At 38.5% G+C, this 23,870-nt stretch overlaps 4 protein-coding genes across 9 annotated transcripts; 1 reads left to right on the top strand and 3 right to left on the bottom strand.

Annotated features, from left to right (window-relative positions):
• On the bottom strand, positions 1 to 7,610 carry LOC135674557 (uncharacterized). Of its 4 annotated transcripts, none has more exons than XM_065184508.1 (9): positions 7,461 to 7,610; positions 6,518 to 6,682; positions 6,271 to 6,383; positions 4,242 to 4,317; positions 3,672 to 3,700; positions 2,898 to 2,991; positions 1,865 to 1,954; positions 1,587 to 1,770; positions 1 to 785 (listed from the first exon to the last, which is right to left on the bottom strand). In XM_065184508.1, exons 2-9 carry the CDS (start codon positions 6,662 to 6,664, stop codon positions 394 to 396), a joined length of 1,125 nt encoding a protein of 374 aa, XP_065040580.1. In that variant the 5' UTR covers positions 6,665 to 6,682; positions 7,461 to 7,610; the 3' UTR covers positions 1 to 393. The 4 variants fall into 4 exon arrangements, with proteins under 4 accessions (XP_065040580.1, XP_065040579.1, XP_065040582.1 ...); XM_065184507.1 differs by having other exon boundaries at positions 6,518 to 6,686; positions 7,461 to 7,602; XM_065184510.1 differs by lacking the exon at positions 6,518 to 6,682 and having other exon boundaries at positions 4,242 to 4,345; positions 7,461 to 7,588.
• Positions 7,611 to 7,987: 377 nt separating this feature from the next.
• LOC135674559 (small ubiquitin-related modifier 2-like) lies at positions 7,988 to 10,191 on the top strand. The gene is made up of 3 exons (XM_065184513.1): positions 7,988 to 8,202; positions 9,666 to 9,815; positions 9,899 to 10,191. The coding sequence occupies exons 1-3, from the start codon at positions 8,125 to 8,127 to the stop codon at positions 9,974 to 9,976; spliced, it is 306 nt and encodes a 101-aa protein (XP_065040585.1). The 5' UTR covers positions 7,988 to 8,124; the 3' UTR covers positions 9,977 to 10,191.
• A 111-nt stretch (positions 10,192 to 10,302) lies between these two features.
• On the bottom strand, positions 10,303 to 14,093 carry LOC135674558 (uncharacterized). Of its 2 annotated transcripts, XR_010513648.1 has the most exons (3): positions 13,816 to 14,093; positions 12,504 to 13,698; positions 10,303 to 10,696 (listed from the first exon to the last, which is right to left on the bottom strand). XR_010513648.1 is itself a non-coding variant. In XM_065184512.1 (2 exons), the coding sequence occupies exon 2, from the start codon at positions 13,450 to 13,452 to the stop codon at positions 12,559 to 12,561; it is 894 nt and encodes a 297-aa protein (XP_065040584.1). In that variant the 5' UTR covers positions 13,453 to 13,698; positions 13,816 to 14,093; the 3' UTR covers positions 12,277 to 12,558. The 2 variants fall into 2 exon arrangements, 1 of the variants encoding a protein (XP_065040584.1); XM_065184512.1 differs by lacking the exon at positions 10,303 to 10,696 and having other exon boundaries at positions 12,277 to 13,698.
• A 4,257-nt stretch (positions 14,094 to 18,350) lies between these two features.
• On the bottom strand, positions 18,351 to 23,813 carry LOC135674561 (GDT1-like protein 4). Of its 2 annotated transcripts, XM_065184515.1 has the most exons (10): positions 23,389 to 23,813; positions 23,220 to 23,288; positions 23,004 to 23,129; positions 22,813 to 22,911; positions 22,591 to 22,663; positions 21,854 to 21,939; positions 21,132 to 21,215; positions 20,894 to 20,953; positions 18,954 to 19,062; positions 18,351 to 18,877 (listed from the first exon to the last, which is right to left on the bottom strand). In XM_065184515.1, exons 1-10 carry the CDS (start codon positions 23,485 to 23,487, stop codon positions 18,540 to 18,542), a joined length of 1,143 nt encoding a protein of 380 aa, XP_065040587.1. In that variant the 5' UTR covers positions 23,488 to 23,813; the 3' UTR covers positions 18,351 to 18,539. The 2 variants fall into 2 exon arrangements, with proteins under 2 accessions (XP_065040587.1, XP_065040588.1); XM_065184516.1 differs by lacking the exons at positions 18,351 to 18,877; positions 18,954 to 19,062 and adding an exon at positions 19,554 to 19,879.
• Between the last annotated feature and the right edge of the window lie 57 nt (positions 23,814 to 23,870).

The raw sequence follows: 23,870 nt of genomic DNA on the forward strand, positions 1-23,870 counted from the left end.
TGAGAAGAAATAAAGAATGATTTCTACTCTGAACAAAGGAATGACGACTGTTCTACATACAAAATGATAAGCTGAGTTCTAGCAAATGAAATTCTCCTTCCTGCATTGGTTTTGATCTCTGCAGACAAGGACACTAAAATCGTAAATCTCTAGTGAGTTGCCTGTATCATAATAATACATTATGTTTCATTGGAAGAAAAAAAAATCCTACAGCTTGGTTGATCAAGATTGTCTACTAGCATCTGGTTCGGATTTCTCGATAGTCCAAGTTGCTTCTAATTGACCTGTATTGATTGCATCCTCTGAAGAAATAGCAAGGGTGTGCTCTTCGGATGGCCACTTCATACCAAGACAGCACGGAGACAACAGGTTGATTTCCACCGCTGCATGATATCACAGAACAGAACTCTCCACCCTTCCAGAAAATAGCAGATCCAAAAATGGATCTTCAGCTTCTGTTGAATTGCTTGAAACCAAGTCCAACTTCATCTTCTTGCTTGGCCCACTTGTGTTTGTGTCGGACGGGTTTGACCTTTTCACTGGAACAAATGCAACATTTCTTCTGGATTTAGTTTGAGGTTCCCGGGGTGTAGCGCCGAGAAATGTATCTACTTTTGCAGCTAGTACTTCTTCAGCATCTGCCGAGGCGAACTTTACCGCTTCCAGAGTCCTTGCATCTTCAGAATTCACAGTGTTTCCTATGATGGCTACCGTCTCTGGTTGGTCTTTCCGTGGATGGGTGTCAGTTTCCATGGTAGGGGAGCATATATTTTCATGCTCGGTTGCTGAATTACACAAAAAAGATGGTCAAGAAATGAGCACCCAATATCATACATAAGAATAAATCATATCTTAAGTTTCATTGCTGTGTTAAGATGTTCATAAATGCACAAAACAATTTTGCAATCAATTTATATGTTAACATAGCCCTTTAACAAAACCAAAGTGCAAATAGTGATGGGAATTTTGAAAGTAAAACAATTTTGACATCAAATGCGAGGTACGCCTAATAGAGTTTAGGTGAAAGCTCATGTTCTATTTAATGACCGGAAGTGTGGGTTATGGCCCTTCTTTTGCAACTATGTAAGTATTGCAGCTCAACATGGAGGGCATTTTTCTTTCTGGGTGAGGAAAGTCTCGAAAGAATTCAAATCAAAAAGCTTGGTGCTGTGAAACGAGGTTCTAAATGCCGTGCCTGGTACCCATACCAGAACCTTTCCAGACTTATATGTGCTGAATGGAATAGTATGCTACACCTTGTATAGGAGTTACAGAAAAACAGGAAAAAAAAGTAACGGAATTTTGTATATGTTGTTAACAACCATTTGGTAAACGGGTACCAATATTTAAAACATCAAATTGGGAAAACAAACAATATCTCACCAGGAGATGACACACTTATCTAGGGTAATGTATTCTACTATGTGGATGAGCATATAGACACACATCCATAAGTTAACAAGCACCAAACTGGACGCCTCAAGGTCCAATTTAGAAATATACTTCAAATCCTTGGGCATATTAGAAGAACCACTGATTAATTTTGTAAAGAAAAGATATTAGTTCAATAAAAATGATGGAACGACCTTCATCAAAAAGTTCAAAGGTTTCATACTGGACAGATGTTGTGAAGGGAACAGCATTTAGATCTTCATTCCTGTTCTCGATATTTCTATTTTCTGTCTTTTCAACCAAGAAAAATTTATCTTCTCTCCAGACACAATCTAACGTAAGAACTCTCTCGGTTGAGGGATAATACTCCCTAAAAGCCTGTAATCAACCAAAATAGTAGACCTTAAGCCTAGGCACACACATTTGAAATTAGAAACTCAAGATATCATTTTTCGAGAGACAAGAAGCAAACCTCTATTCCATCCTGAAAAAGTTTTACAGATTGCCTTTCTTGAGAAAGAGATGAAACCTTATTATATATCAGAATGACATCGAGTAACATCTGTTACAGCATAAATAAGATGTATCAAATAGCTACCACGAAATGCAAGGAAAAGTATAGATCGAGCAAAAAGACAATAAGGGTATGCTGTGTATTTGAGATACTGCAGTGTTAGAATTTGGTGTAAAATAAATAAAAAAAGCTTGAACTACTTCCAAGGATTGATAGCAACTGTCAGTTTAAAGAGTTGACAAACAACTTACACAGAGTGAGAATATGCAAATAGAAGCGGTCCTGGTGCAGTACCAAGAAGTTCTTGCTTCTATAATTAAGGAAAAAACTTATGCCAAAATTCTACGGTCACGAAATAAACACATTTTATAGGACATGAATGTGCCAACATCATTTTAAGGTTGACATGACCAAGGTTTCAAAAACCAGTCAGAATTTATTTCTTATTTTTTATTTATTTTTTGTTGCTTGGTACTAGGCAGTACAGGAGGGTACATAGTCCTATATGTACTGTACCAGTCCAGTAGACCATGAAAACCTTGGACCTGACCACATTTTGCAACATATTTGAGAAATATCTAGGTTTTGACACGATATATGTGATATACAATTGAATAAAATAGAACCACTGAGCTGACTTGCTAAATCATTATTTGCAGTCAGAGATTACAGTTATGGGGGAAGAATGAGAACAAATTTGGACCTACAAATGGTAATGCTATGAGTGAAGTAGTCTGTATTTGTAAATAACAACTACATTTGCATTTCCAATTTGACTCATTTGAAAAAAACACTAACTTTAGCGATTAGATGTCAAGGTACTAAACTTGATTAGTCAAAGTCTGGTGCATTGTATGAACATCACTAGCAGTTATTAACAAAATACAAAAACTGAATCATATACTTTCAGCATATCAACAAGTGGACAAATAATATCTGATTATACATTTAGTTTGGCAGAACAAAAGGCCACAACTTCAGAAAGAATTACCTGTTGAACTAGAACCCGGAGACGGGCAAGCAAAGAGAGTATAGTGATGCAAAATCCTGTGAAGAAGGACTTAGCAAGCAATAAAGATATCTGACTATCATGGAGGTAAAGGAAAACATGTGATTTATTATTGAATCTGGTATACTAGAAGTTGGAAAATTATCAAAGGAATGTCTGCGACAATATCTAGCCATTTGCAGGAAAGAAGCAATGATCTTGCTGTATATTCCCAAGCAAGGACCACAAAGTCAACTACATGATTATGAAATCATAATTTGGTAGAAACTGGCGTACTGGATTATGAAATCATGCATTCTTAGGTCAGGAAACCAGATATTACAAATTTTTAGTCTATATGCAGATCAAAAGCAAGGAAAAAAAAAATTTCCAGACCACATGCAAAAAAAGTCATTCGAGTAAATATATACTCGGTGAGATGACATTCTAAAATCAGGGAGAATAGCGACTCTCCCATTTGAACTGAATAAACTAAAGGATTAACTCCAAAATATGTCATGCACACATGAGTATATACGCATGTTCCTACACACACAAAGATAGAAAGAGAGAGAGAGAGAGAGAGAGGAACTGATAAGATAGCACAGAGGGCTTTCTAGAGTTTCTAACATGTGGTATGCACGTAAAACAAGAACGAATTTTTTTCAAAAATGAATTTGAAAAGGCTATGTATTCCTTGCAGTGTGTATGAAGATCAATTTTAATTTAACCAGATAAACCATTATAATCTTTTTAAAGATTCATAATTAAGGATACGTAGCTGCCCTGAGTATTGGTTCAGTCATCTGCAGGAAATAAAATAAGATTAGACAAATATCTGGCCAAGATTAGCATATGTGTAGGATAAGAGGAGCTATTAGAGAAGAAATAGAAATTGCTAAATAAGTACTACAACTTCATTAAGAACACTGTGGATGTACTTGCAGGTAAAGTTTGCAATAGTATTTGGGGCTGAAAGCAAGAATGGTCATGTTGCATGCAGAGCACACACCCACTGTGGTCACTGCCCTTGCTGCATATGTGCCGTTCACATGCCCTTAAATCCTGATTTTGTGTTAAATAGAAAGCAATGATCTATCATGCTGTTTCTCTTAATGGGTCACCCCCCCATTTTGGGTACATGCAGTCACATGTAAATGCACTCTGATTTTACATGGTGCACTACAAGTAATTGTTAATATGCTGGCAAAAAATACAATTTTTATTATAAGAGAAGAAAAGTTACTTTCTTGTTACTATAGAGCAATGCTTAATTTTGCACAAAGCAACAGTAAACAAATCAATGTCAATGAAAGTCAAAATAATATAGAGATAGACTAAACAGACCTTGGATAATAATCGTGCAACGCCTAATAGTCGATCCTGACAGTTATGCTTTGAGCCAGAGCTATTTGACTTAGAACTGCAAGGCAGCAAAACCATCATCCAACCTACCATCATAAATATGACATCTAAAGTAGATGAGCAAACAACAGTTTTTCCAGTAATTATGAACCTCATACATAATTACAAACAAAGATGTCAAAGTTGTTTCACTTCAGCTATTCCATTAACCATGCGACTGATTGAAATCTTAAATCATCAATCTTAGGCCACTTAACACTTTATTGGATAAGATGAGAAATGTTCTTGAAACTTGAATGCAAATAATGTAAAAAATGATAGAGATGCTTCTGTAAAGGACCAAAGAAAGAAAGATCCACCAAAACCCACCAATAGCTTATTTCTTAGTACACAGTAATAGAATAAGATCATGAGAAGTCTTTTCCCAAACCTTTTTTTTAACTACAAATACAATAAATAAAAGCCAGATTTGTGTGAATGATGATACCTGACTAACATGTTATTTAAAATTATTTTTTAATACTTAACAATGTAAGTCTTACTCTGTAATATTAACAACTTAAAACTACAATATTTTGAACTATCAGACCACTAGTTTGTGATCATAAAGCTTGATCAGTGTTGCTTTTGCTTCAAAGAAGAACGTGTTTGAACCAATATCTACTAAAAGCTACATTGTCACTAGGTGCCCTTGGAAATTTTCATCCTAGATAAAACTTAACTATTACCAGTCATCATCTTCTTCCAAATGACAATTATTCTACCCTATTACCGAAACCTTAATTCCACAAAGAAAGACGATAAACAACAAGATTTTCACTAAAAGCTACATTGTCACTAGGTGCCATTGGATAATTTCATCCTAGATAAAACTTACCTATTACCAGTCATCTTCTTCTTCCAAATGACAATTATTCTACCCTATTACTGAAAACTTAATTCTACAAAGAAAGACGATAAACAACAGGATTTTCACTAAAATCTACATTGTCACTAGATGCCCTTGGATAATTTCATCCTAGATAAAAATTACCGATTACCAGTCATCATCTTCTTCGAAATGACAATTATTCTACCCTATTACTGAAACCTTAATTCTACAAAGAAAGATGATAAACAACAGAATTTCACCTCAACCAACTCTATGCTTCTCCCAAAAGTTTTCACATCAATCTTCTTCATACTAATTTATCCAATTTATCAACAGCTTCTAGTTGATTATATATATATATATATATATATATATATATATATATATATATATATATATATATATATATATATATATATATATATATATATATATATATATATATATGATAAGACACATAAGGCAAAGTTCAAAGGAGGAGCCTATCCAATTTCTTATTCCACAGCATAAGACATAATTTGAACTTCCATCGTATATCAACCATGTTGATCATATATGAGTGCAACTGGGCACCAGCTGAAGGTACTATAGTATCCTGACCAAATGCAACATTTTATAGTTTTATTTATATTTTTGACTGCACCAACTGCTATCAATACCATACCAATCGGTATATACTGGTCTGACAGTGATTCAGCAGCAATATTAGACCAATATCTTAGACCTTAGACCTTGGCACAAGATTCCACCATTGATCTTTTTAATGTCTCAATCACCATGAACCAATTATGATGATTGAATTACGAAGATGACTCATCAATATTAAACTACTAGTTGGATGGACAAGATGTTCTTTAGTGGAAGAGTCTCCTTAGGTAGAAATTCCTCTCCCAACGACAACTTACTAGATTAGATCAGAATTTTTGGAATAATTAATCCTAATACAATACAAACCATAAGATAATTTAAGGAAAGCCTTTTGGCTAACCAGAAGAAGCTATTCTTTCTTAACATAATAGCGCATTATGAACAAATAATCCAAGATACAAGTACCAAATACGACAAGTTTCAAAACTCCATGACGTTCAAAATGTCATACAAAAGAAAAAAAAGAATGATGCAATGTTCGCAAGAATATACCGTGTGGGATAAAATGCCTTTTGAGCAGCTCTTCTTCCATTGATGATGGGAAAGAGCACTTTCAAGATCTCCCCCAGACCAGCAGACTGAAGAAGCTTCACATCACGTCTCACCTACCATCAAGCAATGCATTGAACAAAAAAAGGATCAGTTTAAACAAAACAAAAGAAACATATTATCAGAATGTATCGATGATGAATGTCAAAAAAGAAGGGAAAAAACAAGATCAAGAGAAGGATTTGAGAACCTTCAAAAGGTACTGGAAGTAGGAACTGCGACGATGTTGATTCTTGTTCTTATAGACCATTCGATCAAGGACCCCAGCCTCGACTTGAAATTGGACGAGAAGATGCTGAAGCCTCTCCTCAAGCTTTGAGATTTCGTGATTCGTCATAGTCAAATCCAAACAAACCTAACTAAACGGACGAGAGTGAAGAAATCAGGATGGTGGAACTCCATTGGAAATTAAAAGAACGGAGATCTGTCCTACTGTCAATTAGAAGTGCAAGTTGTGCTTTCGAGTATATTCAAAAATTCATAGTGACCATCAACCTGGTTCAGCTTCCATTCATGCAGCATATCCAAATAACTAATGCTATATAGAGATCAAGACTTTGATATACTTGCACATGTAACAAGTAGGACTAACACCAATCAATAATACAATGAATTGTAAATTTTCTACAGATGATTCCAGTATACCCAAAAAGAAGAAATAAAAAAGACGTGACAAAGGATGCGAGTATTTAGATTAGTGATGCCAGAAGAACCAGAGGATGATGATCGAAGATTTTGTTAAAACCATTAAGAAATGGCTATAGATGACATCCATACATTGATAGACTTAAAGATTTCTTTTTGACGCACACATTGTCAAACGAAATTTTGATGGATGTCTGTTGGTAGCGCTAAAAAATATAACTAAAATCCATTGGTCGATAGACTTAACGACACATGAGAGAGATAGAGATCGAGTGTGTGTGTGTGTGTACTGTGTGCTGCCTTTGGATAGGCAGGCAAGGAGAGGAGAGCGGAGGAGTGAGGAAGAGAGGGAAAATAGGAGAGGGGAGGACATGAGAGAGAGAGAGAGAGAGAGAGAGAGAGAGAGAGAGAGAGAGAGAGAGAGAGAGAGAGAGAGGACAGTTGAGATCAGGAGGGGAGGGGAGGAGAGGAGAGAAGAGTACTGGTACCAGGGAAGAGACGGTTCGGCCTGCAGCGAAGCGATGAAGCGACGGCGGAAGGGCACGGCCGGCAGCGGCCGGAGAGATCGCGAAGAGGCTAGGGCGTCCTCGCCGCGGTTTTCGACCTTTTAAGCCCAGACAGTAAACCCGAGTCGACCGATCTTATCGAGTCGACGCGCGAGTCGATCCGAGTTCCTTCATAATCCGGTTCGATGACCGAGCCGACTCACCAGTCCTGAGCTGGAAACGAGTCCTACATTTCTCTTCTGATGCTCAAATATAAATATAATATTTATTGTTATTATCTGTTCCCAATATTTTGTCTTCTTCCAAAGATTTGATTCTACATGTATAATATAATTGTGTATACTACGAGAAGTGACACCCATACGGCCCCGTATACTTGTAGTATACGGTCAAAACAAGGCATTTTGTGCCCACTGTAACATAGCAGCCTCGCCAATCGGACCGTCAATCATGTTAAACGCAGCAAATCTCAACCGTCCAAGTGGATACTACAGCAGTCGTCGATCGACTTGGTTCCGCAGGGCGCGCACTCGAAACGTCGCCCTCCTCGGCGTACCGTTGCTGGTCTCCGGACAAACACGGGGGAAGGGAACTTGGAGAGATCGAAACCCTGAGGAAGATTTTGGGAGCGAGGGTCGATCGAGGGATGTCGGGCGCAGGGCAAGAGGAGGACAAGAAGCCGGCGGATCAGTCGGCGCACATCAATCTCAAGGTCAAGTCACAGGTCTGATTTCTCATCCTCTTCTCCCCCTTTACCATTCTCCCATTTTCCGGCAAGAATTGGATACTCTGTTGGTTATGTTCTTCCTATTAGTTACATTTGGTTCAGATCTTTTGAGTTTCTTTGGCTAATTTTGCTCATTTATTGAAGGTGTTTAAGATAGATTTGAAATCTTTGCCCAAAAATGAATTTTTTGGGGGGTATTTGGAATTGTGGTTGTTCCCTTTTTAAATTACTTGCACATTAATCTCTGGCATCGTACATGTGGTTGTGGATTAGCACAAGTCCAGTAGCTAATAGAACTGGGTACACCAAGTAGTGAATTTTGTTAATTAGAGGTTGTTGTGCACCTTGTAGTTGATTAAATTATCTAGGTCAGGAAATGAATGCCATTGATTAGGGATTCTTATCCAGGAACCTTGCATCAGATGTTATGCTTGCTAAGTTGATGCCAAGAGATCTAACTTTATGATGTTGTTTCAAAGTTCATGTCAAACTAGAAATTGATGAAATTATCTGGGACATGTATTAGATGCATTGTTAGTAATAATCTATTTTAGTTTTGTGGCATTTATGGTACATTGTTTGGGTGCCCACATTTATGAATACAAGATAGAGGAGTTACCATTGATGGTGGCTTGGTTCTCACCTTTTCCATCGTCTGAAAGTATTATATAGTATTTTCAAAAGGTGCTCTAACGCTTGCCTAGGCACTCTGGCGAGGCGAGGCTTGAGCGCCTTGCAAAACCTGCGGGCGAGACATTTTCATGAACCGCTTCCCGAGCTCTCTCCCAAGGCATCCAAGTGCCTGAGTGAAGATGGGTTTGGGTTCATGGTTGGTTCAATTAAACAAGCAAGTTGGTTCAATCAAACCAACTAATCTGTCTTAACACAAAACCCCCCTGAGCTTGGCCTAGTTTATCCTCAAAGTGAAACCCTACATCCATGATCGTGGCCTTCATCTGCAACTCCATTCATCGTCGTCACCTTTGTCCTCATCTCCATCTATTGCCGTCACCTTCACCCGCAGCTTCCTCCATCATCGCCTTCGTTTGCAACATCCTATGCAGTCGTCACCTTCGTCGTAGCTTCCTCTACCACTACCACCTTTGTCCGCAACTTCCTTTGCCACTACCACCTTCGTCCGCAGCTTTCTCCGCCGTTGCTACCTTCGTCCATAGCTTCCTCCACTATTGTTGCCTTCATTCGCAGCTTCATCCGTCGCCCTCTCTTTCCTCACCTTTCTCCATATTTTTTTTATATTTTAATATTATGGAGCATCTCACTTTGATTGGGTGAGCTCCTAAGCAAGTGCCTAGCACCTCGGGGGTTTTTGGGACCTTGGCACTAAAACCATGCTAAATCATGGTAGGCTGATATCATATTTGTCATATAGTATGATTTTTCGGATGTTAAATAATGCTGCAATCAGTCTTGTACTAATTTTGTGTTCTTGTGTTCCAAAGGATGGAAATGAGGTCTTCTTCAGGATCAAGCGCAGCACTCAGCTGCGGAAGCTCATGAGTGCCTACTGTGATCGTCAATCAATGGACTTCAACGCGATTGCTTTTTTGTTTGATGGCCGTAGACTGAGGGGCGAGCAGACTCCTGATGAAGTAACTGATCATTTTGTTTTGTCAATATATTGTTACTACTAAGGGCAATCTGATCTCAAACATTTTATCTTTGTATCTTGCAGCTTGAAATGGAGGATGGGGATGAGATTGATGCCATGTTGCACCAAACTGGGGGTGGTCGGCCAAGCACATCGAGATAATTCTAGTTCTATGTTGGCTTAGAACCTTGTAATTAGAGTAGCAGCTAGTGGAGTCAGTGGTCAAGAAGTGTAGGTTATGAACTCATATTTTTGGGTGACATTATCTTGGGGCCTTCGATGTCTGTGTTTGGAATGTTCACTTTCAATTCTCTGTTCATGGTGGTTCTGTTTTGTCATATGAAATCCATTTGGTTGAAATGAGAATTTAATGTTAATTGATTGGCCTTAATGGATTGAGTGTTTTGAATATATAGGATATCCTTCATTTAGAATAGCTCCAGAGGCATGTCAATCACAGATTAAGAAATGATTTCAGATGGAGAGCATTGATGAGAAATTAACATGGCAGTAGAGCATGCAAAGCTTTATACACATTGATTTCACAGAATCTTGACAGACTTTTATGTGGTTTCAGTCTATCCAAACTTCAATGCTAACAGAGAGGACAATTTAATGAGATTCATTAGCCATGCTTCTTTTTCCAAAAAGAAAAGTAAGAACTATGAGCCATGGTTGGTGCTGGTTCTGATGAAGCAGCAGTGGCCAGACTTTTGTTGGAGCTGTTGAAGCTTCAATGCATTGCCAAAGCATCTGCTGCAGTAGCTGTCCACTGTAACCATTTCAGCTTTCTTTTCTCCAGTCCACAGCACTTTCATGGTGCTCATTAAATAGATGGCCATCAGCATTCATCAAGTACCATTCGAAATTGTTGTTGATGATCTGATGGATGTATTTTTGTTAATATGTATTTTTTTCTTCATAATATTTTGTTTAGGTAAATTGCTTTTTGCATTTGTATCTAATCAAAATCTTCCTATATAATCAAAGCACAAATTCATGCATGTCAATCAGATTACTGCACAGTGTCACTACATTTCAGCAGGTATTCCAATGCAATTAACATTTCATAATCAAGAAAAACCCATAATCACATCATTGTGAATCAATATTTGAAGGAAATCTTACTCATTGAGCAGCATTAGTTGCAACTGAAGGATACAACTAATCCCAAGATTCCCAAAACCCTTATCATACAAGCTAATTGGGATATATAAAGAAACAAATTTCAGATAGGTCTGATGAACAACTGCAGTCATAAGTAGACAAGAGGAATCCAATGCTATCACTTTTCAGACAATCAATAAAGAGACTACTCAGCCAGGGGGAGAAAAAATTCTGAAGCATCACAAAAATCCTCAATCAAGAGAAACAAAAAACAACCCCTTATCAACAAGCATAAGCCAAGATTAGCAGAGTAATACAAGTTTAGTTGTGCAACAAATGATAACAGATACACTTAATTAATTTTCTGAGATGGCAGCTGGAAAGATTTAGATTTTGAGATGGGTTTAGTGGCTCAGTTGGATCTCTCCAGAATGATGCAGGAGAGAAGCAAAAATACAATGACATGAGCTTGAAGCTCAAACCCCCTAATACAGGCATAGATCAAATAGGATCACATGCCATTCAACTACTGAAGAATAATTATGTCCTTCCAATCTCTTGTAAATTTCTGGTTAGGCCTTTTGGACATCAAAGCAGCCATAAATCTTTCAGTATCACAATCAGTAATCAGGCATTTAGATGTTAATAATCACTAGGAGTAATTTCAAGCTCAGGCAACCATATGATCAGTTCAGCACTGTACATGTGATTTTTGATGTATATAATAATTTTGTCATCATTGGCATTTAGCTCTCTCAAAAATCAAAATTCAATGCTAAGTCACCAATATTTTATTCAAAAGCATGCATTATGGGGGTTATCAATTAAGGTTAATTGTTTCATGAGAAAAGAATTAGAAGTCAGAATGTACAGAAATAATGAATCACTTAAAAGATCACCAGAATCAAACAATTAATTGGTATCAAATTATGACTGCTTGTGCAAAGAAAGAATGCAAATAGAAAGTAGCATTGGTCAAGATATCAAAGAAACTTTAATGTAGAGTTGCTCATTACTATCAGATATATAATGTTTTTTTCTCTCATTTTTGTCAATGTGTACTAATCCCAGGCTATGGAATTAATCCTAAATAAACTTTTCTGGGCACTCAACAACTACAATGTCAATTCACAAGCAATATGATATAACAACACAAATCAGAACAAATCTATAAGAAGATGCATGCATTTGCTTATGAACAAAGTCTGGATGGGGCCACTAGTGAGAAGGGCAATGAGATCTCTAGATGAGTATGACATGCACAGAAAGATGTAGTGCCAACAAGTTTTGATTAGATTGTTGTAAGGATGGACATAATTTAGTCCAATAGCAGTAGATCTTTGGACTCTCTACCATCAGACAAGCTTAATTAGCAATGTTTATATCAATCACTCATCATATAAACATCATCATCACCAAAATTGTTCCCTTATCTTCTCACACACCACCAAAATCCAGCACTGATGACACTAAATTAGACATCCAACATCAGTTTAACAGCATCTTGTTGGACATCAATCTCCACAGTTGTTGTATCAGATGGAAAAATAATGCCAATTAATCACAAAAGAGGAGCCATTACCAGAGATATGGTGGTAGCGGCGGCGGCCGCCGGAGTTGGAGAACGGGAGGAGGCATTAGAAGATGTCGAGGATCTCAACGATGTAGGCATTGCAGAGGGGGCAGCTGCCGCGGCTGACCCACAGCTCACGCGAGCAGAGGCGGCAGAAGGTGTGACCGCAGGGGATGAACGCTGCCCCTTTGTGCCGCACCATGCACACGCAGCACATGTACAGCATCACCCCTCCGCCGCCCTCCCTCTCGTCCGCTGCCACCTCTTTCTCCGGCGGCGCCGCTGCGAATAAAGATAACCTTTCCCTCCCGCTGCCTCCCCATTGCCTGTCCGTTTGCTCCAGTAACGCCAAGAGGGACACTCTCGCTGGCTGCTCCTCCTCCTCCTCCGCCGCCGCCGCCGGCACAGCAGCTGGTGCGGATGACTCGGCGGTGCCGCCGGGATCGGAGTTTTCACTGCCATTTATTTCGTCGCTTCCTCCTCCGCTGACTGAGGGTAGTTCAGTTGCCGCGGCCGTCGCTGACGCGGCGGTGGGTTCTGGGACGGCAAGCTCGGAACTCCGAACGGAGACGACGAGCTCGGCGTCCGAGATTGGGTGTAAGTGGCCAGCGGACGCCGACGCCCAGGCTACGCCGTCGATGTGGAGGCGGAGGCGGTCCCTTAACGACTTCCAGTGGGCTTCGTTGCTCGAGTTCCCGTCCGCCATGATCCCACTCGCCTCGTGCTCCTGATGGATGATGTCGAGCAGTGTCCTTCCGCTGCCGCCGGAGGTGGCAGATCCCTCCCTATTCTCGCACGCGATAATCGATTCCAGAGTCACCGAATCGCCGCCCCGGCGGCGGCAGATGCGCATGTCGTCTTCCTCCCGGACCTTGAGCAGGTCCCCGAGATTGGACGAGTGGACGACAGACAGCCGCTCCGAGAGCGTCACGCCTCGCCGCAACTCCCTTCCCTCCATTCCCAAGATGCAATATTTATCACAAAATCCTCCAAAACAAGAAAAGAAATCGATCTCCAAGCAATGATTTCCAGCAAAGCACCGCAAATCTACAACAGAAAGCCAGCGACCGAGCTCGAGAACCGGGAATCGAGATGCCTGGATCTATGAAAAATGCATGTTTGCCGATTCAGTCCACGCGCGAAGATTCCCAACATGGACGGAGCAGGCATCGGATTCTCTTCGCGGAAGCCAGAAAGATCCGCCCTTTGAACATCCGGCAAAAGAAAACGACGACAACAGACATCAGGAAGGCGGACAGGAAGCGAAGAAGAGTCGAGGGCGAGAGGAAGATAATAAAAAGGATAGAAGCCGGAACCTCACCGATTGAAGTGAGAGAGAGAGAGAGGAGATGACGTATAAGAAAGATTCGTTTTGGGGATCGGCATCCGCCGATTCCAGAGCGCCTCCCCGTCTCTCCTGCTGTCGTCTTCTGCCTTCTCTTCGCTACCTCATTTGGTTTCACGCATCGTTCCAAATCCTGTGGCGACACGCAGGACGAAGACGCACGTCATCTCCCTTCCTCTTCCTGCGGGTGGTGGTGATGGTGGTGGTGGTGGTGGTGGTGGTGGTGGAGAGACTGAGACTTGTCGGTGACAGGGGAATGCGTCTTCCGTCTGGCTTGTACCATTGCTCTCCCAAAATGACCAAAATAGCCTCATGCTGTAACACATGGCTCAGCCGACACGCTTACGTTTCCGTTATATAGTACTCGTTATTGTTCGTAACAGCCGATATATATGTTATAATACATGGAAATCATGATTCAGGTGAATAATGAACGGCTCAGATATGCTTGATTCAAAGCGATACAAAATGCACGAACACATAATAATATATATTGAGAGAGTGCTACATAAGTTCGTGCATATCTTACGTTCTCAAAGTAGGGCTTGGATTGATAAGATATAATATATTAAGGAGGACAGAAGTATCAGATATGGATTGTTAATTATCCTATAATGGATTGCAACTTTTGTCAATGTTTCATATGATGATGGGTTACGTTTGCATGGTCTCTTTATTCTATGAAGGAAATTGGAGGATGATCTCATGATAGATCCTTTTGTGGCCCCATGTTTATGAATTTAAGTTATTGTGCAAATCTTTGTAGTTAATATTCGTCATTTGGTGGGTATTTGTTGTTGAAATAATTGTATTATCTCTAGTTAATATTAAGACCCTTCTAATTTATCTTCTAAAAAATTTTATGTTTAATTTCTATATCTTTATCTTTATCTCGAACGTATAAATTCAAATTAGGTATGGGTAATGATGATTATTATGATTTTTTTTTACTAAGACACTAATATATGCATTTTTTTCTTTGACAATAATATATATATATATATATATATATATATATATTATATCTTTAGATTTGTGAAGGTGTGTGTTAGGTTAGTAAGTATAAATTTTGTCTATCACTGTTAAGGTCTTGAGATTAAAACACACTTTAACTATTAATCATTTATAAAAATAAAAGAAAATATATGTATTACATGGGGGAATGAATGTAAAATTATTATAAGAAAATAGTGAGAGATTTCATTGATGTTATAGTAATTAAATAGGTTTAGGAGGTATCAAGAATATTAATAGGAGAGATGGTCATATATAAATATGATTTGTAGAGATAAATATGTCACTTTCAAGTTTGGGAAATATATTTACTCTTTTTTTTTTCATTGAGGATAATTAAATAGGAGAGGTCCGATGTTGACGCGAGGACCACAAACAATCATGATTAGCTTTGTTGATATGGTGATGGTGGGAGCACATATGGAAGTGCAACTTTACCTTTGAATCGAAAGGGTATTCCAACCTCTTTTAATATCTTTCTTTCATAGATAGAAATGATCGAGGACTATAAATGATGTATAGTAATATAATGTTAAGAATATTATATATTTATATTTATAAAGTACATCATCAATTAATCTTCACTAGTTCACAAAGGAGAAGACCAATATCATCATTTGTTTGTTTGTCCACGTGGGTAAGGGTCCAAGACAAATGATTATGGGCTTTCATGTGATCGTCCAAGTAGACAAGAGACCAATGTCCTGGTCAAGAAAGGTCATGATGTAATAGCGATGCTATAAGTCAAGGATAAAGGGTTATTTCAGAAAATACAAAAATGATCAATATACAAGACTATTTCGAAAAGCATAAAAGTGATCAATATATGAATATCATCTTGGAAAACACAAAAATAACTAATGTACGAAGACAACCTCCAAAAGTGTAGAAGTGATCGATATGTGAAAACCACCTCAAAAAACATAATAAGAAACATATCACGATGAGAAGCATAATACAAATATGTTCGAGATGCATGAGTTAAAAAAACTCGGCTTAGAAAAAACCCATTATAGCAGGAAACGAAAGATTAAATATATCTAAGGCACGTGAGTTGAGAAAATCTGATTTACGTAATAATAAACCTATCATGATGGGAGGCATAAGACAAAATGTGTTTGAGGTGTGTAAGTTAAGGAAACCCGACTTACATAAAAAGAAACCTATCATGATAAGAGGCACAAGATAAAATATGTCCAAGATGTATAAGTCAAGAAAACTTAACCTACATCAGAAGAAACCTATAATAGCGAAAGACACAAGACAAAATGTGTCTTAGGTGCATGAGTTGGAAAAACCCGACTCGCATAATAAGAAACCTACCACGTTATAAGGCATAAGATAAAATATGTTTAAGATGCGTGAGTTAGGAAAACTCAACTCACGTAATAAGAAATCTATAATGACAAGAGACATAAGACAAAATGTGTCCGACGTGCATGAGTTAGCAAAACTCGATCTGCATAATAAGAAACTCATCACGGTGGGAGGTACACGACAAAATATGTTTGAGTGGCATAAGTCGGGAGAGCCCAACCCTAATAAAAAGAAACCTATTATCGCGGGAGGTATAAGGCGAGATTTGCCTAATGTACATGAGTTTAAAAAATCCGACCTGCATAAGACCACTACGATGGGAGATATAAGAGAAAGAATGCTTGAAGCAAGGAGATCGAGTTTCAACCTCTCCTTTACTCAAGATGGGTAGGTCATTACTTAATATAGTCCATCAACCTAGAGGCCCATAAATAAATAAAACACGAGCACCTCATATAGAAATGGGGCCTCTGCATAATAAGAAAAGAGATGTTGACCCTACCTTCGCCCGAGGTGGAGAGGTCAAAAAACCCAACCCCTGCCTTCACCAAGGCATGAAGGTCGGGAAGCTCGACCCCCACCTTCACTAAAAGTGGAGAGGTCACGAAACTTGATCCCTGCCTTCACCCCAAGGCGGGAAAGTTACGAAACCTGACCTCCACCTTTATCGAGGCATGAAGGTCAGGGCTTCGCTAGAAGCATAAAGGTCGAGAAATCCGACACTCATCTTCACTTGGTGGGGAGGTCAGGAAACTTGACCTCACCTTTATTGAGGCATGGAGGTTGAACCTTCACTTAAGACATGGAGGTCAGTGACCTCGTTCGACCAAGATACGTCCATCGATGATACAAAGTGTAAGTCAACGATATATTACCACTAGTAGTGCTCAGGCATGATGAACTAGACGTGTCGGGCAAATTAGACGTGCCACTAGGTTGATAATGGATCAAAGGGATATAAGTTTGATGTGTCAAATGAACTAGATGCTACACTTTGGACCCCTCTCACGAGAGCCCCTTTTGACTTCGATTTTCATGCTTAACGTCCACACTCATATACCTCGGATTACTTGGGGTATCAAAGAGATTGGATCATGAAACCTCTCTTGACTTCGATTTTCATGCAGGTAATACATCAGGAGTTTGATGTTTTCACCTTCAATAATCCTCCTACGCATATGAGTCTAGACAATGTCCGACTATTAAAGACAACAACTATATATATATATATATATATATATATATATATATATATATATATATATAACTGCAACTAAGAAGGTAACGATTAAATGTAAATTTAACGATTCCTCTTCATTCAAAACTTGTCAAATCTCCCTTTTAATGTCAACTCCACATCCTAATGAAAAATAAATATGAAAATATTGATTTAAGATTTTTGACAATATGTTAGTTACTTGCTTTTCATCAAGGTCTTTATGATTCACTTATATAGCTCGTTCGAATTAAAATTGGATTGATCCTAAATTGAAATTGAATTGGGTTACCGACTCAAACAATTCTGAATCAAATCAGATAAAGATTCGATGATTCCGAATAAAACTAAAACCTAAACTATACAATTTAGTTCTTATTCTTAGAGATTAGAACCGGAATCAAACCGATGATTTTTTTATTATAAATTTAATGGATTATAATAATAAATGGCTACTCCTATGAATGGGAGCTACATAATTTAGAGTGGCAACAAATTGCCCAATTTTGCATAGATTTTTCTAATTCGATACATATATAAATGATTTTGCTAATTACATGCATACATAAACGCATACGTATCTGTATACGGTTGTATGCTTTCATCTCATGCATCTTTATTTGTTGAGTCGGGGGATACAAGTGAAAGACTGCAAATGTAGGATCAAATTCGCACGTATACCAAAAACAAAGGAGTTGAGTTACCTTCAAGATTGATTCCCAAGTTCTTACAGAAGAGAATGCATTGGAGATGATAGATCACGAGACTTGTTGTTGTGAGGAAGAAGACTATGAGAGCTGTTGTAAGATATGATTACCTTGAAAACTCGAACGTTGATTAGATTCTCTCTCTACAAAGGACAAATGTTCGAGTTGAGATACAAACAAGATTATGTCTCTTTGTTTTAGATTAATGTCAAGGATTATAAACAAATGGAGAGGTTTCGGTGGGACATCAAGTCACGTGAACCAACAGTGTCAGCATTGCCTGAGGTCAGAGAGAGAGAGAGAGAGATGATTCGACGAAGTCCATATTGTTATCACAGACACCAAGTAGAGAACAAGAACTACTAAAATGTGACGGCTTAACGATAGCAGCAAGAAGAAGAAGAAGAAGAAGAAGCAAATAGGAAGAACAACAAAGCAGCAGGACCTCACGGACGGCGGGGTGGAGGAACAGAAGCCAGCGTCGCCATGGCCGCCTCAAATTGCTGCAGTGAGAGGGGGTCAAGCGGGAGGAGCTCCGGACCTTTGACCCAGCTCTTCACGTCCATGTTGTTCATGGCAGCAGTAGTAGTGTCGAACCCATCCCGTCCTATGTGAGCCACATGCTGCACGTCGGTCGGGAAACCGATCTCCATCTCTCTCTCTTCATCCTCCTCTTCGTAAACCGCAAACATCTGAGATAAGCTCTTCAGACTCTTGATCAGCAGCTTCTGAATCTTGTGAGCCCTCTTCGTCTTCGCAGTGGACTGCTTCTCGAGCTCTCTTCCTGCAATGCGACCAAGAAACATGACAGACAGAGAGAGAGGAACACCAATAGGGAAGAGAAAGAGATGGTGGGACACCTTGTACTCTCTTTGGTTGGCTTTGGCTGACGGCAACACTGGAGCGGGAGACGCAGCTGGCGGAGAAGGGAAGGACGACGAGCTTGCCCATGCGCCGTTCTCTCATGGCCTCATTAATGGAACAGGAGAGGAAGTTATTGGCATGAAATAAGTGAAAGCTCAAGTGTGCTTTTTATCCTATATATATATATATATATATATATATATATATATATATATATATATATATATATATATATATATATATATATATATATATATATATATATATATATATATATATATATATATATATATATATAAAGTCATATTATTTATCACATCCATCCAACTTATTTTTATACTTTAAACATTGATCTGATGATAATTTATTAAACTCACTTTTCAAAGATTGAGGATTAAAAATATTATTCGATATATTTTTGAATCTTGTTATATATATATATAGCTTAATTAATGTTGGATTATTAACAGTTAACTAATTTAACTAACTAGCAAAACAACAACAGGAAAAAAGAAAAGCCCGAAAGGATCCAAAGCAGACTAATCTTTTACCGAGTCTTCTACCTTACGAAACATTAGAAGATATGACACAGACACTAAAAGGACTTTCAAATTACAATTTAAATTAATTATATCTGTGTTGGATGCCCAAAAAAATGGGCACAGCAAAAAGGAAAGAAAAGTTCTATTTGGAACAAATGGTTACCATAAAAAAAAAAATCAGATATTTAACATCATAATGGAGGGTAGCAGTATGATGACAAAGAAAACCCGAAAAACAGGAGGCCGCCAATAGTAGCCACTGTTTTCTGTGAGATCTTTGACGCCAGCATGCTCCCTCCGACCACTGCTAATGATGTGCATATGGTGTGTCCCAGAGTTGCTCCCACAGCAACGCCAATTGCATTCTTGTGAGTTGCCAGCTGCATGATCCACAACGCGACATGTTACTTGTTCAATTAGTAGACTTCAGAGATTTGTAAACATGTGGTGAAATCATGTCAGTGTGATTCTGTAGTTTCTTTTTTTATTCAATAAAAGGAAACTGCAAAATGTTGAGCAGGAAGAAGAAGACAAATTTCTTTAATGCTGTTGGAAGTGGAGGAAGAAGACAAGGAGAGAGGAAGAGAAACGGAAAAAAGGAGGAAGGAGGAGAAGCCCACTGTGAGAATCTCTTGATCATAGATCTCAGGAATCAACTAATGATAGAGATTAAGCCCCTTTGGTTTAGGCTTCTCACGAACTTATGTTCTAATTCTCACACCCTCTTAACATTGAGACATTGGTACCATTCTATCAAACAGTTTCTCATACATGTCTTCACATGTATTTATTGGTTTCTTGCCAAATCAAACACTTGGAAATGCATCTAGCCCTGATTCATGTGCCAATATCATGCAGTGCCATTGAGGCAGATATGCTGATCCTTGCAAATCATATTTATCAGGTAGCCTGTCGAATTTACATAAACATGAAACCTAGAAGAATGTCATGGTTGGACACCATAACCTGTAACTCATGGCAGAGCTAGAAACCATTGGGAATGAGCTGACTATGAGAGCCTTACCATATAAGGGCATACTTGATAAGGTTTTAGATGTACTAACGTGAGCAGCCAACTAGATTTGTATCACAAGCAAATACACTTAATAAAAGCTAACAACTTTATCAAGACAAAATTTTCTAAAATTATTTTGGAAGATAGATTGACTAGAGCATGGAGGACACACAACTAAGTGGACAGCTAAATTAGTTTAGGAATTAGACAAAACAGGAACTATTCAATACAAATTTGAATGAAAGGAACCGAGTTATTAATTATGAGAAAGTAGATGAAGTGCAGTTCAAACATCCAGATGATGCTAGGTGTCAATCACTAGTTGCATTAACCACTATAAGAGGCATAAAAGAACAATTAGCACAAAAGATGAGCTCACCGCAATAGTTGCTATCTGACTGCGATCCCCCCACTCAGCCAAAAAGGTCAAAATAAATGACTGCATGGAGAAGGTAGTTACATCAATAAAAGTTGAGTCATCAGTATTACTAGGTCTTGGAATGTTCGACGGCATCAATGTAAACCAAACCACAAGAGACCCCTTCAGAACCAAAAGAGAAAACATGTAAAGGTAGTTCCTATCACCCACAAGTAATTAGGATTGAAAGAAGACATACCTCCAAGAATATTGGTGTACAAAATCTTGAAAAGAAGCGGCGCAATGTCGACTTCCCTTGCCCTGACTCGAGTTTTTCTTCAACCTGCATTCATTTCATCATACAAGTTAACAACATAAAATTTTCTTATAAAATTTTTAGAACAATAAAGAACTTTTGAAGTCATTTCATCTGCTGATTCATAGAACAATGAATTTAGTGTGGTTTTCACAGGATAAAGGAGTCAGTTTTGACTTCAATCTGTTGAAACAAATATGATAGAGTTGAAGTTGAATAAAGTTATAAAAATTTGTAGATGATACGTATCCACATATCAAACTTCCATTACAAAACATAATATTTTATATCATTCCATCATCCAGAGATAAGAAAAGAAAAGGCTGCAAGTCAGCCATGATAGCCTACAATAGTTTACTTGCATGAAATAGTTATAGTTAATGTTTTACTTTGGCCCACTAAATATATAATCTCCAAGTTATATATTAAAGCCATGTATCGTCAAGAAATTTTCACTGCGACAAGTTTCAATTTGAATGTGGTAATATGCATCAACAAAGTAAAAATGTTAAGGCCAAGAAGAGAAAAGTAATGTAGCAAAGTTCCTTAACACTCCAAGTAAAATTTACATTTTTAAACTAAGCAAGAATATAGTAACAAAATCATCAGGAACAGTCAGGCCATTAAATTTCAAATCATTTTATTCCAAAAAATGATTGACATACTTCTTCCATTTCCTTCTTCTGTGATGTCTTCGAATCTGATCTCCAGGCAATGTACAGTAATCGAAGGCCAAAAAATGCATAAAGCACTGCTTGGAGTAAACATAAAAGTGAATACCGCACACCAGTTCATGGATCAAACAACTACTTATCAGAAACCAATTCTTTTTCTCTTTTTTTTTAATATCTGCAGCCCAAAAGAATTCATAAAGCACTGTAATAATAAACAGAGAAGCTAATACTACAAGGCACTTCAAAAGACTGCTTATCACAAATTAATATATTTTGCAGTGATCTGACCTTCTGAAGTTCATAGGAATAAATTACTTTGTCTCAGATACAATAAACACTACAATCATATTGTCCAATAAAGTGAACCCAAAAGTTACAGAAAAGAGAATTCCAATGAGTGGCCAATGGATCAATTTTAAGCAAACATCACAGAAAGAACAACCAAAGAATTATATTCAGTAAAGCAGTAACGATATGATTGAGAAAACAATATGATCCAATCAAATGTATTCCTAGTTAGACTTTTTCCTATAAAAATAGTTTTGTTATCTTGTTTTAAGAGGAGACTCACTAAAGAAAGAAATAAGAAAAGATACACCAGCAGAGAGAAAAAGAAAGACAAGATTAGCAGACTGCATAACATAGAAAGGGAAATATCCATCCATTTGTTAATGTCTTTATCAGGTCAGCAGTCCATCCTAGTCAAACACGCAAAGGGAAATATTTACCAGTAGCTGCACTGTTGGTGTGCTTCCTCGATATCAAATTGGGCACGATCCTACCAAGTCCAGTTGACAGTACCTAAAACGACAAGTAGGACTGAAACGAAACTGCCAATAACACAGTTAAGGATGCAATACTCACAACATAGAGAAGACTTTGAGAAAGGAAATGTAGAAGAACAAGTATCTCAACAATGGGAAAGCCTTGTGACATGCAAAGAACCTTACCGTCATCACAACAAGCGCCATGAGTGCACCAGACAAAACAATTGATTTTGGATGACGCATCGCCATAAGAGCAGCAATAATAAAAGTCTCATCTCCGATCTAGCAATTGAAATGACGGTTAATGTTAGTGTAACCAAACTAATTCAAGAACCAAACTTGCTAAATCCATGAGCAAAGTCAAGCACACACACCTCACTGACAATGATCATGGACAAGCTAGCAAAGAAGGCATCGAAGAGCCCCAACCCCGTTTGGTCCAAAGACACAACTCTGCCGTCGCTCGCATTCTCATCTTTTCGGAATGGGTGAAGCAACATCTGCAGCGAATGTCGAAAGAAAAACCATCAAAGGAAGAGAGACGCAAAGCATCGCCATCAAGAAGATGCAACATGGAAAGTTCAGCTCGCCTTCGTGCGCCGATCCAACGATTTGGCCGAGAAGCTCGATGCAGTCTCATCATTGTCCACCTCTAATTCCTGAAAAGCGAACAAAACTCAAATGTCAAATCAACAAAATCCACTTCTTCATTAGCTGAAGAACGGAAGAAAAAGGACAACAAAAAAATTCGGAAATTACCTGGGCCAACACCAGGGAGGAAAAGGAACCGAGGAAGATGAGCAGAAGAACAACAATCGAGGAGAGCCCAAATCCAGGGCTCCCGCCGGACCGATCCATGGCAACGGAGCTAACACCCCAGATTCAGATCCAAACTATGCAATTTCAAGAAGAGGGGGAGACGGAATGGAGGCGAAAGAAGGGGAGCAGACCCAAGGAATCAATACATCAGAGAACGAGAAGAGATCGAGGGTGGGGAATTGGGAACAAGAACAGATCGGATCGACAAAATGAACAAAGATCTCAGCTCAAAAGAGAAAAAGGCAAACGGAAACAGAGAGAGACGAGAGCGGATCTGAGGAAGGAGGCGATGAAGGGAACAGAGACGGGAGCGGCAGTAAGGCAGCAACGCTCTCTGCGTTCGCCGATTCAGCTGATCGATTGGTTATTTTATTTATTTATTTTTATTATTATTATTATTTATAGGTTTTTTTATATTTTAA

The sequence above is a fragment of the Musa acuminata genome, chromosome BXJ1-5, assembly GCF_036884655.1.
Source record: "Musa acuminata AAA Group cultivar baxijiao chromosome BXJ1-5, Cavendish_Baxijiao_AAA, whole genome shotgun sequence".
In the NCBI taxonomy this organism is placed as follows: Eukaryota; Viridiplantae; Streptophyta; class Magnoliopsida; order Zingiberales; family Musaceae; genus Musa; species Musa acuminata.

Bases quoted from the DNA above. Each gene is read 5' to 3' on its own strand.
- LOC135674559 (XM_065184513.1), top strand. From the start codon at position 8,125: ATGTCGGGCGCAGGGCAAGAGGAGGACAAGAAGCCGGCGGATCAGTCG. The intron at 8,203-9,665 runs GTCTGATTTCTC...TGTGTTCCAAAG, and splicing joins ATCTCAAGGTCAAGTCACAG to GATGGAAATGAGGTCTTCTT. The intron at 9,816-9,898 runs GTAACTGATCAT...TGTATCTTGCAG, and splicing joins GCGAGCAGACTCCTGATGAA to CTTGAAATGGAGGATGGGGA.
- LOC135674557 (XM_065184508.1), bottom strand. From the start codon at position 6,664: ATGACGAATCACGAAATCTCAAAGCTTGAGGAGAGGCTTCAGCATCTT. The intron at 4,318-6,270 runs GTATATTCTTGC...GCTGCCTTGCAG, and splicing joins AAGGCATTTTATCCCACACG to TTCTAAGTCAAATAGCTCTG. The intron at 2,992-3,671 runs GTATCCTTAATT...CCTCCATGATAG, and splicing joins CCAATACTCAGGGCAGCTAC to TCAGATATCTTTATTGCTTG.
- LOC135674561 (XM_065184515.1), bottom strand. From the start codon at position 23,487: ATGGATCGGTCCGGCGGGAGCCCTGGATTTGGGCTCTCCTCGATTGTT. The intron at 22,664-22,812 runs GTAAGGTTCTTT...TTGTCGTTTTAG, and splicing joins TGGCGCTTGTTGTGATGACG to GTACTGTCAACTGGACTTGG. The intron at 21,216-21,853 runs GTATGTCAATCA...AAATGAATGCAG, and splicing joins AGAAGAAGGAAATGGAAGAA to GTTGAAGAAAAACTCGAGTC.
- LOC135674558 (XM_065184512.1), bottom strand. From the start codon at position 13,452: ATGGAGGGAAGGGAGTTGCGGCGAGGCGTGACGCTCTCGGAGCGGCTG.